The 16,051-nt window shown below is 40.1% G+C and overlaps 1 protein-coding gene across 2 annotated transcripts in view; it reads left to right on the top strand.

Annotated features, from left to right (window-relative positions):
• opn3 (opsin 3) overlaps positions 1-14,242 on the top strand; it is a 19,761-nt gene extending 5,519 nt beyond the window's left edge. Inside the window, exons 2-4 of one of the 2 annotated variants that reach the window (XM_043695592.1) lie at positions 8,654-8,922; positions 11,031-11,282; positions 13,179-14,242. In XM_043695592.1, coding sequence (XP_043551527.1) covers positions 8,654-8,922; positions 11,031-11,282; positions 13,179-13,460 — 803 coding nt within the window. In that variant the 3' untranslated portion in view covers positions 13,461-14,242. Of the gene's footprint in view, positions 1-8,653; positions 8,974-11,030; positions 11,283-13,178 lie in introns of both variants that reach the window. The other variant, XM_043695591.1, reaches the window with a different exon arrangement.
• Positions 14,243-16,051: the final 1,809 nt, after the last annotated feature.

The raw sequence follows: 16,051 nt of genomic DNA, 5'->3' as shown, positions 1-16,051 counted from the left end.
AGGAGGGTGGGGGTGGACCCCCACCCTCCTCTCATTTATCTCTCCACCCTTCAGGCACCCTGCCTATAGTCCTGATGAAGGGCTTTTTCCCGAAACGTCGATTTTACTGCTCCTCGGATGCTGCCTGAACTGCTGTGCTTTTCCAGCACCACTAATCCAGAATCTGGTTTCCAGCATCTCCAGTCATTGTCTTTACCTTATCAACATTCCTGGCTACCACTTCAGACAACGTTTAAAGTACTTCTCAATTGAACAAACTTTCCTTTCCTGTTCAGTTCTGATAACAGAACTACTGTTTCCCAGTTCTGTAACATTGACCCACTCCACATCTGTTCACTGTTGAAACCAAATTTCATTATTATATTCCAGTCTTGACTCTACTACTGTTCCTAGTTGGCATCCACCCTGCATGTATTACGTTTTAATCGAATTCCATATCTCCTTTGCAATGTTCTCTCCTTTGATCCACTTTTTTTTTTGTAAAAGTTAGAGGTCCACTGTGCCTCTTTGAACAACCTCCTTTTCAATTTTCAAGTCTCTTTTGTGCCTTTTTCTTTGCTCTACCTCAAAGTTTCTCCAATCATTAGGACCTGCAGAATTCTCTTCTCCCAAAACCCTTCTCTGCTTTGAATTTGCCCATCAGTCAATATTACCATTGGTCAATTTGAAAGTTACTCCAGCAGCTGAGAGAAGTTTGCATAAGTATCCTTGTTGTGAAAGAAACTGCAGACTGGTCAATAGTTCAAAGAATTCATTGCATTCTCTTTTTTTACTCCCTGGATATTACTGCACCCTCTGGTGGCCTCGTTCTCATGCAGCTTTCCGATCCAATTTGCAACAAATTAATAGATCACAACTCCTATTTCAATGAATTTACAGGAAGCCAGGAAATAAATGATTGAGATTTCTGACTGACTTGCATTGGTCAGAACTCCTAACCAGGTGCTCGTGGGACAGAGTATTCTCATCAGGTATGATACAGTCTAGGTATCGTGTGGTCAGGTGTGTAGGAGAATGTAAGGATGGATGAAGTGCTGCTGCTGTTGTTGGTCAATCAAGATGCTGCACAGAATATGTCCCTCAAAGAAGCAAATAAGGATATGATCCAGTTTCAGCAAAACCTTATTCTGGAATTGTATTTCTTTTCACGTGCATCAGGCTGCCAAATAAGCATCTTCAATGCCACAAATTATGCTGTTCAACTGTGCAATAATGTTGTAGAGAGCCTGGTTTTGTCTTGACGCCAGAGTGGATGGATGTGACGACTCCCAAAGAAGGCATTTGTCACCTTCCTACTTGATGCTCCACTGGGTAGAACATCATCTGCCAGCATCGACTGCAAATTTTGGTGCTGGACATGACACCCACACTCATTGACAGTGAAGCAAGTCTGAACGTCTTCAATGAAGTTGGGAGAGATGTTTGGTTTTATCAGTTGAGGTGTAGCCATTAGAAGCACACTTCCTCTGAAGTCTTTGTGGTACAGATGGTTTGTACACATTTGGGGCTGGTTCTATCTAGCAGCTCTGCCTCTTTCCTCTGTACTACCTCTTTTCTCTCAACACACTGGCCTCCAATCTTGCCATCCCAACGAGTGCCGAGATGTTCACTGCTATCAAAAGCCATAAGTAAACAGCAACTTCTGGTGAGCCAACTTGTTCTGAAGTCTGGAAATTGCTGTTTACTGCACTGCTGCTGGACCTTGAGCTGATTGATTTCTGACTGCTCCTCGCAAGTATAAAGCCTGTTCAGCAGTGCAATTTTTTTTTAAAAATGAATTAAATCATCTGCATTTGAGATCCTTGGTCCGAGTGGATGCAGAGAATGTACGGAGTTGACATCCGAGGAGAGTGAAGTTGTTGTGTGAAAATGAGTGGAGGTGCAGAGCCATGGGAGTTGTGGGTGAGCAGAGCTGAGAGTGATATGTTGCCTGAGGTACCCAAGAATTAATAATGAATGACAAAGACACTTTAAATGATTAATGCATTAACCACATAGTTTTTGTTTAAGCTGAAGGCAAGATCTTGAGGATCATGTCTTCAACTAGTGACATCAGAGGAGGCATTAATTTGCCAGAATCACACTTCACCATGAGGGTTCACCAATGTCCAATGGATCTATACAACAACCAAGAGAGCATGTTCCTGCTGCAGCCGATTGAAAAGGAGGCAAATGTTGTTCTAATTGTCTGTGCTACCCCACTGCCGACAAAATCCAGGTCACTTTTTCTTATTTTTTTCTTTGACTGAAGCTCCTCCACTGTGTTAGCATAAGGTTAAATGTCCATGAGAAAAGCCAATATCGCGCAAAAATGGGTTTGAACATCTGAATGTTAGGATCATAATCTTTTAAGGTAGGGGAGGGGCGGGCAGGCAAGCAGGCAATCAGTCAGACAGGAAATTAGTGTCTTTATCTGTAATCTTATTTTAATTGAAGTTGAAAATGTATTTAAATTCATGTCCTCTTCAGATCAGCAACTCCTGATTTCCACTTATCTGAAATGCTAGGGGGAGCTGTTATACTAGATAAAGTTGAGAAGGTGAATTACATTTTACGGAAATGTTCTCCATAGACAGTGGATTTTTTAAAAAATCACTTGTGAAAATTGTAATGAGAACAATGTTTTTATAACTGGATAAAATGTGCAATCAGAAACCTCTTCCACCAGTGCAAAATTAAGTCAGATTAATATTTTTATTCACTCAGATGTGGGCTATGGCTGTGCCCAGAATTTTATTGCCTGTCCCTAGTTGCCCTTGAGAAGGTGGTGGTGAGCTGCCTTCTTGAACTGCAACAGTCTACGTGCTGTAGTTTGGCCCACAGTACCCTTCAGGAGGGAATTTCAGAATTTTCAGTGTCACTGAAGGAACGGTGATTATATTTCCAAGTCAGGATGGTGAGTGGCTTGAAGGGGAACTTGCAGCTGGTGATGTTCCCATTTATCTGCTTCCCCTTGTCCTTTTTAGATGAGTGGTCGTGGGTTTAGAAAGTGCTGTCTCAGGATCTTTGGTGAATTTCTGCAGTGCATCTTGTAGATCGTACACACTGCTACTGAGCATTGGTCGTGGAGGGAGTGGATGCTTGTGGAAGTAGTGCCAAACAAGTTGGTTTTTTTTTTTAAATCCTGGGTGGTATCAAGCGTCTTGTGTGTTATTGGGGATGCAATCATCCAGGCAAGTGGACAGTATTCCATCACACTCCTGACTTGTCTTGTAGATGGTGGACAGCCTTCAGGCAATCAGGAGATGAGTTATTCACTGCAGTGTTCCTCTGACCTGCTCTTGGAGCTACTGTTTGTTTGTGGTGAGTGCAATTGAGTTTTGGGTCAATGGTAAGCCATAGAATGTTAATAACAAGAAATTCAGTGATGGTAAAACCATTGAATGTTAGAGCTGTGGTTAGATTATGTCTTATTGGAGGTGATCATTGCCTGGCATTTGTGTGGTGAGAGTGTTATTTGCCCTTAGTCAGCCCAAGGCTGGATATTCTCCAGATAGTGTTGCATTTGAACATGGACTGCTTCAATATCTGAGGAATTGTGAATAGTGCTGAAGAGTGCACTGCACAGCACAATTCAGTGAATATCCTCACTTCTGACCTTTATGATGGAAGGTCATTAAAGCAGCTGAAGATGGCAGGACTCTACCCTGAGGCACATCTGCTGAGATGTTCCAAAGCTGAGATGACTGACTTCCAACAACCACAACTATCTTCCTATGTGCCAGGTCTGACTCCAACCAGTGGAGAGTTTGCACATGGATTCCCGCTGAAATATGCTTTACTCGGGCTCCTCTGCTGCCACACTTGGTCAGATGCAGCCTTGATGTCAAGGGCTATCACACTCACCACACCTCTGGGATTCAGCTCCTTTGACCATGAAGTTGTAATGAAGCCATGAGCTGAATGGCCCTGGCAGAACTCAAGCTGGGCATCACTGAGCAGGTCTTGCTTGATAGCACTGTTAATGACCCCTTCCACCACTTTTACTGATGATTTGAGAGTAGATTGATGGGGTGGTAATTGCCCGGGTTGTATTTGTCCTTCTCTTTTTGTTTATTGGACATCTTTTCCACAATGATTTGTAGATGCCTGTATTAGCTCGATCCTGGAAGAGCTTCGATAGGGGAGCAGATTCTAGATTAGAGTGGTGCTGGAAAAGCACAGCAGTTCAGACAGCATCCGAGGTGCAGTAAAATCGACGTTTCGGGCAAAAGCCCTTCAGTATTCCTGATGAAGGGCTTTTGCCTGAAACGTCGTTGATTTTACTGTTCCTCGGATGCTGCCTGAACTGCTGTGCTTTCCCAGCACCACTCTAATCTAGAATCTGGTTTCCAGCATCTGCAGTCCTTTGTTTTACTTAGATAGGGGAGCAGCAAATTCTAGAGCACAAGTCTTCCGTACTGTTGCTAGAATATTGTCAGGGCCTATAGCCTTTGTATCCAGTATTTCTTGATGTCATGTGGAGTGAATCTAATTGGCTGCAGATTGATGTCTGGGCCGGTGACCACTGGAGGAGACCAAGATGAATCATCCACTTGGTGCCTCTTGCTGAAGCTTTCTGTGAGTGCTTAAGCCTTATCTTGTGGTCTGTTAGTCTCTTTCTGTAATCGAGGATGGAGATACTTGTGGAGCCATCTGTTCCAATGAGTTGTTCAATTGTCCACCACCATTCATGACTGGATGTGGAAAGTTTGCAGAGCTTGGATTTGTTCTGTTGTTTGTGGGATCGTTTAGCACTCCCTGTCACATACTGTTTGCTACGCAAGTAGTTCTGTTTTGATAGCTTTACCAGGTTGACACATCATTTTTTAAGTGTCTGTCTGGTGCTGCTCTTGGCATTCCCTCCTGTGATCTACGTTGAACCAGAGTTGATCCTCCCTCTTGATGTAACAGTTGAGCCAGAGGTATGCCAGGCCATTAGATTGTGCTGGAGTACAGTTCTGCTGTTGATGGTCATGCCCATCTTGAGTTGCTCAATCTGTTCGAAGTCAGTCTGTCTCCATTCAACACAGTGCCACACAACATAATAGAGGGTATTATCAATGTGGAGGCTTCTTGGAAGTTTCTTAAAATCAGATTTTCAGCATCTGGAAAACTAACAAAGTATTCTGAAAGCATTCAGCAGATCAGACAGGATTTGTGTGAGCAAAGCAGGGTTAACATTTTCAGGTTGCCCTTTGTCAGATTGGAAACATTTCCAATGTTAGAAACAAATTCAAATACTTAGAGGGAGCAAAGAAAGAAAAAAATCAGTGGAAGACAGGAATAATTACGTTATCAAGGAGTAATAGTATATGGCAGAAGATGTGGTCACCGGTCCAGAACAAAAATGGAGTTTGGAGGAGTAGAAAATGGCAATAGTGGATTAAAGTACCTTTCTACAGAATAAAATGGAATCCATGGTTATGATCTGATGTTCTTGAATCCTGTGTGAAGACTGAAATAGATAAAGCCTTCAAAACTCCACATAGAGTTCAATGACAGACTTGCTGTACATGCTAGTCAGAACCTAGAAAGGGCAAGTTATTGCTAGGCTGTTGGTGGTCATCTTATGAACAGAATAATGAAAAAGTCAATGTAATTGACCTGAGTTTGAAAAATGGGGCAAGGACAGAAGTTATTAATCCATTATCTGCTTTTTTTTTTCTCGTTTTAATTCAGTTTGTTTTTAATCAGAACTGTAATATTCTTTTTATAGTTTTTACACCTCTGTTAAACTATCTCTGAAGTTGCTAATGATTTGATGATCATTTCAACATTTTTTGGCTCCAATAAACTACAATTTGTGTATATGATTTTTAAGAGAAACCATAAAATTACTATCTAGCTAGAGCAATTCTACTCTAATTTTACTACTTATCTTTGCATTGTCCATATGGTAGGATGCTGTCTTAGCAAATGTTCTCTGGCTTGACAGCATTTTGTTTTTGTAAGGATGTTAAATACAGTCAACTCAAAACTGGATAACAAGAAGAGAGCTTGACTAATGTTTAATTCCTTTTTTTCCCAGATCTGACTTAACAGAATTCAGAAACCATTTCTCCTTCCAGTAATGTAACTATGACTGAAGTTACCCTTTTTAAAAAAGGTTTAACCTATCTTTCTAATCATGTGATCAGAGATCTTATTACACACCACTGGAGCAGATGGGACTTAGAATTGTAGAAGTGTGGAAGCAGGCCCTTCAGCCCAACTACTCCATGCTGACCGTGTTCTCAAATGAAACTGGTCCCACCTGCCTTTGTTTGGCCCACATCCCTCCACCCTTTCTCATTCATGTACTTACTAAAATGTTTTTTAAACATTGCAGGTACAGTTACATCGACCACTTCCTCTGGAAGTTCATTTAAAAATGTTGCCTCTCATTGTCTTTTCAAACTTTCTTTTCTCACTTTCAAAAATATTGTGCATATTTTTAATTCCCCCACCCTAGAGAAAAGACATTTACATTACATTACAGTGTGGAAACAGGCCCTTCGGCCCAACAAGTCCACACCAACCCGCCGAAGCGTAACCCACCCATACCCCTACATTTACCCCTTACCTAACACTACAGGCAATTTAGCATGGCCAATTCACCTGACCTGCACAGGTTTGGACTGTGGCAGGAAACCGGAGCACCCGGAGGAAACCCATGCAGACACTGGGAGAACATGCAAACTCCACACAGTCAGTCGCCTGAGGTGGGAATTGAACCCTGGTCTCTGGCGCTGTGAGGCAGCAGTGCTAACCACTGTGCCACCGTGCTGCCCACAAGACATATGCCATTGACCTTATCTATACCCCTCATGATATTGTAAATCTCTAAGGTCACCCCTCAACCTCCTACGCTCCAGTGAAATAAGTCCCAGTCTACCCTTATAACTCTCATCCTCCAGTCCTGAGAATGCCCTGGTAAATCTTTTCTGAATCTTCTCCAATTTAATAATATCCTTCCTGGAGCAAGGAGACTGGAAATGTCCAAAATCTCACCAACATGATGTCCCAATTCCAGTACTCAGTGGTCTGAGCAATGAAGGCAAGCATGCTAAAGGCCTTCCTAACCAATCTGTCTACCTGTTATTGTCAACTCAAAGAATTATGTACCTGAACCCCTAGGTCACTCTGTCCTACAATACTGCCTAGGGCCCTACTTTTAATTGAATAAGTCTTGCCTTTTTGTTTAACCAAAAATGCAATACTTCACACTTATCACCTGCCACTTCTCTGCCCATTGACCGAATTGATCAAGATCTGCTCTGTAATCTTCCATAACCATCTTCACTGTCCACTGTGCCACCAAATTTGCTGTCATCTGCAAACTAACGAACTGTGTCTCCTATATTCTAATCCAGGTCATTGATGTCAAATGACAAACAACAACAGACCTAGTACTGATCCCTGTGGAACACCACTGGTCACAGGCCTCCAGTCTGAAAAGCAACCCCTCTCCACCACCCTCTATCTCTATCGTAAAGCCAATTTTATGTCCAATTGGCAAGCTCACCCCGAATCCTGATGTAACTTTTTTTTTTTAACTAATTTAGTCTACCAGAACCTTTTTTAAGGCTTTACTAAAGTCCAAGTCAGCACCATCTACTGTTCTGTCCTCATCAACCTGACCCTCTGAATCCAGGGATAGGGACACTACCACTGCCACATGTGACATTAAGATCAGATACAGCTTCACAAAAAATGTTTATCCATTGCCTTTTTTAAAAAAAATTGATAGTGATTATGGGGAAGATAAGTTTTTTTTTTTCCCTTCCTGCTCTGAGCGAGCTAACCTTGCAATACAGTGCAAAGTCACCTTACTTAAATACTAACTCCCAAGAGCACATGGCATGATGTGATGGCTCTTACAATGTTATTTTGAAGTGGTTTTTTTGAATTTTTGAGATTCTGGCAAGGGCACATCAATTGCCCATTCCTAGCTTTCACAAAGGGTAGGCCATGGTTATTACAACTAGACTTTATATTGGTGGCATTCCTATAGTGATGTGCAGAGGACCAGCAACTCCCAAAGGGAACTGGAACAAAATTCCAAAAATAAAAAATTCAGTGAATTTTCAAGATACACTGAAGCATTTCACAGAATAACCCACAAACTTTAAGGTAACAATTATCTTCTAAAAGCCCTACCTTCTATTCCGCCTCCACCAGAAAAATTGCATAGAGTAATCTTTTTTAATTTCTAGAAATGAAAAATCTTCAATAAATGAAGGGGAGGAAGCTGTAAATCTTGTTTTATGGGTTTTGGTCTCCAACTAAAACTTATACAAATATGAAAGTCAGTAAACTAAGAAGCAGTGTTAATTGTTTTCAGCCTTTTTTTTTAAATGCTTGTAGACCGTCTTATCCTCTGTAACCTCTCACCCTGGTTATAATCTCTTCCATCAGGCAGAAAATACCAAAGTTTAAACAACAGGTTCAAGAACAGCTTCTTCCCCACTGTTATTAGACCTCTAACCAGACCTCTCAAAAATCAGATCCAGTGTTGATCTTGCTCTTTGTGCACCTCTTTTGCAGCCGTCAATTTGTACTCCTCACTCTGATCAATCACCCTATGGTCTTTGTATGTTATGAACTACCTGTACTACACAACCTTTCACTGTACTTGTGACATTAAATCCAAGATTAACTTACTGCCTCCATATGTTATTTAACTCCACAGGAATTTCATCAATAATGTCACTTGCAGTCCTAGCATATGAGCGCTACATCCGGGTGGTGAACGCAAAAGCAATTGACTTTTCCTGGGTTTGGCGTGCTATCACCTACATCTGGCTTTACTCGCTGGCCTGGTCCGGAGCACCATTAGTCGGTTGGAACAAATACTCTCTGGAGCTGCATAAGCTAGGTTGCTCAGTGAACTGGGACTCCAGGAACCCAAGTGATACCTCGTATGTTCTCCTCTTATTCCTTGGCTGTCTGCTTGTCCCTGTAGGTGTCATAGCTTACTGCTATGGAAATATTTTATATAGTATAAGAATGGTAGGTAAGACAAGTTGTTTTCTATCTTTCAAAGTATGCAATGTTTGTAAGGGAAAAGCCAAAGTGAACGCTGTAAAATGACCGAGCATGCTTTCAACGTGAAGTTGGTTTGTGCCAAATCAGGTCATCTTAAAGGGACATCTCAAAACCTGGGGAAAGGTTGTTTTGTTTCTCCAACATGATAAGTACTTCCTGAAAAAGACATGCACCTATCTCCATCTGCCATTTCTGGGACTGGGAATGCTTACTTGTGCCTGAAAATAAATTACTTAGCATCTTTTTGTGTACCTCCTAATGAGTGTGGTCCGAGTCCAGATATTTTTGATCATTCCTCGTAACTGCCTTGAGTATTCTATGAATGATGCTCACGGCAGCTGTCACCTCCCTGTTTGTACCTTTCTTATACAGTTAATGTTTTGCTTAATTAAATAAAAAGGAAGCATTTCATGCTTTTACACAACCTGTTGATGATATTGCTGGAAATATTGAACCTAGGAAGCCTCCAGGCCTACTAAAGTAAGTTGGGGTCAAGTGAGATATTTTAATTTTAAAAATCTCCATCCTTCTATCCCAAGCCATACACTTCTAGGTTTAATAAAGATGGGATGGGGGTGGCTAGCCAGTTTTCTCCCATGAGATGGGTTGTTTAATTAAATATTATGAGGCTGAAGTCTCTAAGCTAACCTGTATTTCATGTGTAATTCTGGCCTACCTTTTTTCCCAAGCCTTAGAACCTGACTGCCCTGATGTTGGCCTCAGCCCAATGAACTAAGTGTCATTGCAGCAATGTTAAGGGAGCAGCAAAGCACAGGAATACTTCCCTGACCTGCTGCTTCCAGCAACTTTGTTTTTTTTTCCCTCGATTGCTTCTTTCTCTGGAATTTGACGGCCTCCCCTCTAACTGTCCTCCACCACTTCCAAGTTTACATAAGCATCTAGCACCTTGCTTGTTGCTCTGGTCTGATTCAACTGCCACGCTGTCAGTCAGGTTGACTTTTGTGTGCTGGGGAGGAGGCAATTTTTTTTTTTCAAAAGAAAGTCCTATGTTGTGGAGCCAAAGTCAGTTGAAACTTCTCACTTAGCAATTCCACATCTATCAATCTCCAGGCTCATGTAATAGGCACCAGCATTTTAATGAACATTTGTGGCAAATGTTGTCTGGTTTTACAAACTCGCTTTCTATTTGCCCATCTGAAATCACTCTTCTTTACTCAGGGTTTATCAAGGATTGTAGGTTAGAGACCAGATGAATTCATTGAATGTCTATTATGTATGCATTTCAAAATTATTATGCAATGTTTTCTTGAAGAGGTAAATGTATCAGCAGAATGATTAATTATTCGGACGAGCCAGTGATAAAGGGTCTCCAAATTCCTAGATGAGAGAAGGTGTGGGGATCATAACCAGTATTCCCATTCAATCACTTGTTTTAATTGCCATATTTGAAAGTTTATTGGTGTTGTACATGACAAATAGATAATAGGAAACCTGTAAAACTATATAATTGATCGAAGTTAGAACAGTAGGGTGAAATCAGTAATTTTTGTTTTAAAATTTCTTAGAGTCTGCAAATGGGACTGCAGTGACATCATTATTCTGTTTAATGGGTTAAATTACTGCGTCTGGGCTAATAAGCCAGGGACAAAAATTTCAATCCTGTCACAGCAACTGGTGAATTTACATTCATTTTAATTAAATCTGATACAGTTTGTTTTAAAACTTAAAAATCTTAATCAGTAATTGTTCTTCTAAAAAGCCATCTGAACTTTGAACCACCTTCAGGGCAGGAAATCTATAGATATTTACCTGGTTGGCCAAATATGATGGATCCGTAACTGCTGTCTGAAATGAGCCAGCAAGCCATTCAGTTCTATATAAATGCACACATTTATTGCCAGTTCCGCTAATATCTCAAAATCCAGGTTTTTAAAAAAACCTGGAGATATGGGATTGGGCTTGGTATGGCATGGGTGGGCAGGAGGAGAGAAGCATGAGAGAACTTGCCAGGTTAGTCCGTTCCAAGGTATAACTGCTTATGATACCTCTTGTCTTTGCAGCTTCGAAATATTCAAGACCTTCAGTCAGTTCGACTTGCAAAGATAGTAACATATGAGAAGAATATGGCAAAGATGTGCTTCTTCATGATCACCATATTTTTGTTTTGTTGGGTGCCATATGCAATGTTGTCCTTCATGTTGGTTTATGGCTATGCCTCTAAGATTACTCCTACTGTAACCATAATTCTTTCACTACTTGCCAAGTCAAGCACAGCATATAATCATATCATTTACCTCTTCATGAGCAGAAAGGTATGTTGGTATATTTTTTTTCTTTTCTAACCATAGAAGTAACACCACCTCCAAATATTTTTGCATTCTGTTAATAATTCACTTTTTCCAGATTGTGGCTGTCTTACAGATTTACAAATGTTTAATCTGTTGACTCCTGGTTTATAAGTTAATAGTTTCTGCTGGAGTGGTTTTTTTTTTAAAAAAAGCTACAATTGGCCTTAGAACTGCTGCATTGCAAAATGGGAAATCAATCGGAATTACCTAGTGAGTGTTCTAAGAATAGTACTTTTGATTGTGAATCTGAATTTGTAAACCTGTCTTTCGCCACATTGTTGGCTCGAATGGCCTGTTTTCACAAGTCCACACTGGCCCACTGAAGAGTAACCTACCCAGATCCATTCCTCTACACTATTACTCTAGATTTACCCCTGACTAATGCACCTAACCTGCATGTCTTTGGACTGTGGGAGGAAACTGGAGCACCCAGGACTAAACCCACACAGACACCGGGAGAATGTCCAAACTCCACACAGTCGTGCGAGGCTGGAATTGAACCCAGCTCCCTGGTGGTGTGAGGCAGCAGTGCTAACCATTAAGCCACTGTGCTGCCCACTGTGCATTTTGCCAACCTTTTCAAAGGAAGACCTGCATGCTTTGAGACCAGGCTTGTGCAAATTATTTAATATTAATTTCACAAGCAACAAATGAGTATTCAAGTAAAAGATGTAATCAAATTAAGCTTCCCTTATCACAGTGGGTTACTTTACATTTCTTCTTGGCTGAAGAGTAGACTAAACCTGTGTTCCTTTGCCCACTCGGTTTATGGCTAGTTGGATGGCTGTCCATTGACTTTTGGTGATTAGCCAGCAGAAGGTTAATAAGACCCACCATTTACTCATGCTCCACTAGAGGTGTAGGTTGTATTAGTTTGGGATGAGATAATAAAAGCCATTTGTCTCATCTTTCTGAAAATGACTTGAACCACAACATTCCAAACCTTGGAGTTAACTCTGGAACAGTGGACATTGCGTTGGGCACACCTTTTAAACTGCCTCCTAACCTTTTGTTGCCTAGACTCCCAATGACTATAAAGTACCAAAGGAATAGCCAGTAACAGTCAGTTTGCAGTTGGGAGAGAAGCACATTGGGAAATTAATGTTCTCCTGTCCCTCTTTTCTACAAGGATTTCACGTCACCCATTATGTTTCTTGCAACACTGTACCATCTGCTAAGAGGCCATTGTTCATTGGTGGCTTCAACCGAGGTGTTGCAAGTGATGCAAAACTGGAGTATAACAACTAAATGAAATTGTTTCCTCAGCTGTTGTTTGGTGTATTTAATTTCCCAGCAAAGTTTTAATACTCACTTCGCGTTTTATACGAATGAGAGGAGGTCTCATTTGGTTATATAAGATAATAAAAAGGATTGACAAAAGTGGATGTTGGGTGGATGATTCCCCCTTGTGGGGAAATCTAGAACAAGAGGCCTTGGTCTTAAGCTAAGGAATGGCAAATTTCAAACCGATAAGGAGAAATTATTGCACATATGGTTGTGACCATGTGGCATTTACAACCTCATCCTGACACTGAATAAATTTTTGAGATGACTGACTTGACTTTTTTTTAAATTGGTTATGGACTTTTTTTTAACTTGGTTATGGGTTCAAGGGTTACGGGGAGTGGGCATGACAGTGGAGTTGAGGCCAGATGAGATCAGCCATGATCACATTAAATAAAGGACTGAGTTGCCAACTCCTAGTTCTTGTCTATGTAAAGTCTCCTAGAAAACAATTAGGGGAAGGAATGCTATATTTTTTTTTTCACCTACTTGCCATTTGACTAATGTTCACAAAACCAAGCTGAAAATAAATAATGATCAATGTTTAAAATACTTTCTCTTTGTGACTCTTTACAGTATCGATGGTGTCTAATGCAATTGCTTTGCTCTCGCTTGATGAGAATTAAGTGGATAATAAAAGATCATGCTGTTCGAGTCCGCGGTGAGAAGCCAGGAAAACCTATCGTCTTGTCTGAAAAGGTTGCAGAGCGGCCTAAAAAGAGAGTGACTTTCAGTTCCTCCTCAATCATTTTTATCATAACTAGTGATGAAACTTGGGATATGGATAGCGCTGCTGATGACAATTCCACAAACCCAAATGTCATACAAGTGAGGCCATTAAAGTCAGAAAGAGCATAAAGCAAAAATAAAAGTAAATATTGTTGAACAGTGTGGGGTGAACTTTTCTTATAGTAAGCAGAGTGTGTCCTGTAAATATCACTGTCCATCATGCCATGGTTTCTGTAGCAGTTTACAGTAAATCCTTGAGGAAAAAGCAGTTATAAATTATATGACCCTTTTAAAGATCAGGTGTTATTTTTCTCCAATTCAGTTTTAATGTTATTTTTGCTATTTACAGAGCCAGTTTTTTTAAAAAAATAATTGTGATGTTTAAGTGTGGTGTTTTCAACATAGTCCTACATTTTGGAAGTAGGAAATTTACAAAATTCATAGCATTTTGTGGTACTACCTTTTATGAAACATCTTAAATTTGCTTTTGAGAGTAATAAGTTTATCTAGTGTAATATAATTCCTAATTATGCTTAAGGTTACTCCCTCCAGCAACACCACTCTGTTATCAGTCAGGAATGTTATGGAGTGCACACCTGCTCCATCACTGTTCTTTCACAGAAAATGTAACCAACACTGTTTTCCCACTCTCTGCTTTTAATTTAAGTTAAACAGTGGAATGGGATATCTCAATGCTTTGCGATGTTCCTCACCAGTCACCTTTTTTCAAATTCTCTCTATACCAAGACTTTCACTAATAGTGGTATGTTCTTGGACTCTATGCACTTGCTGTAAACTCCACATTCTATTTGCTACCTCCACTGGGGAAAATATATTAAGAACTTGAAATTCAAAGTTGTCTTAATCTAAATTGTAAGAAGGCTGTTGGACTGTGAAAAGCTTGAGGCCAGGTATTTGCAGTCAATGGTAGAGCAAAGATGAGTGCCACTGACATTGAAGTTATTCTTGTTGAAATCTAATGATCACACACAGTGGATTATCTCTCTTCCTGTGCAGTGGTGCTGCAACTAATTCAAGTGTTCTTAAATGGGAAAGCTCAACAATGAAATTAAAATCATGCAAGTTGGCCATCTGAACAGTCTGTTGCATTGACGGAGTTTCGTAGATTTCCAAACAGGAAGTAAAGACAGTAAAATAAACCAGTTAAATTTTATGTACGCAGCAGATTATGGATAGATGTATTCATGGGATGAAGGTAGAAACTAAAATATCTTAAACTATAACACAACACAATCTTTTCTTGAATTAAAAGTACTTAACATTCACCATAAATGCAACTTTTTCAGGCTAGTTTTGTTATTGGATGTGAAGGTCAGACAGCATCTAAGAAGCAGGAGCGTTAACGTTTCGGGCTAAAACCCTTCAGCAGGACTGATAAAGGGTATCTGCTCGAAACATTGACTTTCCTGCTTCTCAGATGCTTTCTAAAACAATGGTCCATTAAAAAGGTTGTAGGAATTAAAAATAATCGCGCTGGAAGTCAAATTGATAGTCTATTGTTATCACTAACTTAGTGTATCTAGCAAATGTTTGGACTTCTAAACTTCACTTTAGATCTGAACCACAGTATTTCTATCCATTCTTCCAGCTGACTCTGAGCATCCACCATCATACCCGCATTTCCAAAGATGCTTTCCTTGGCTGGACCTCTTTTCATCACGTCTGGGATTAGCCATGAAAATTGTTTCCCATTTTGCAATAAGATTGTATGAGCATCCACCATCATACCCGCATTTCCAAAGATGCTTTCCTTGGCTGGACCTCTTTTCATCACGTCTGGGGATTAGCCATGAAAATTGTTTCCCATTTTGCAATAAGATTGTATAACTCCAACCCTTGAAGATTTGTTTTTATTTTTAGAAGTGTCTAAATGGATACCATAAGGTTGCTTCCTTGGTTTGTTTTATTGGCTTTTCTTTTGCCTTTCATGTTTTTCCCATAGCTTGTCACATGTTAACAAGAAGTATGACCAGTGACTTAAATGCTGTCAGGATATATAAATGTAATAGCATTCAGCTAAAGAATAAAGGTCAGTACAGTCAGAAGTGTGGATTGTTGCACAGTGGATGCAAGTTGGATTCTTGAGTAAAGGAGGGCCAGGCAAGGAATGCAGCTTTTGAAAACAAAACACTTGCTATGTTTGTCATAATAACAATGGACTATCAATTTGAATTCCATCATTTTATGGGCCATCATTTTAGAAGGTCAAAAAACATGGCCACAGCAATCACCTGATCAGGCTGGGTAGAGCTCATGACATCACCAATTAATAAGGCACACTCTGAACTGAGATTAGCACATCATCAAAATGATTTTAAAAATCAGTCAGGCTCTGTTCTTGAAGTTTCTCATATTGGGATGAAAGAATTGCCTGCAGGTGATCTAGCTTGGAAAAAGATGGAGCCAGACATGGGAACATACATTTTATTTATATTTCAGGCAATCACTTTTGGGTAGAGGAGGGAGCAAGTTGATGAGAGAGCAGAACTGGAAAACCTGCATATACTTTCTCCATGTTTTTGATCTCAGTCTATTGAAAAACATTGCTTGATGATCAAGGAAACTGAAGAAATATCCATTCACTGAAAACTTAATGATATCTGCAAATTGTCTCAGGATAAATCTAACTTCTCAAGGATTCCAAACAATTTTTAAATTGCATATTTTTTTAATAGTAGATACTTACCTTTTTAAAAACA

This window comes from Chiloscyllium plagiosum, chromosome 9 (assembly GCF_004010195.1).
Source record: "Chiloscyllium plagiosum isolate BGI_BamShark_2017 chromosome 9, ASM401019v2, whole genome shotgun sequence".
NCBI lineage: Eukaryota > Metazoa > Chordata > Chondrichthyes > Orectolobiformes > Hemiscylliidae > Chiloscyllium > Chiloscyllium plagiosum.
The sequence above is the reverse complement of the archived record's forward strand: the minus strand, read 5'-3'. Positions and strand labels throughout refer to the sequence as shown.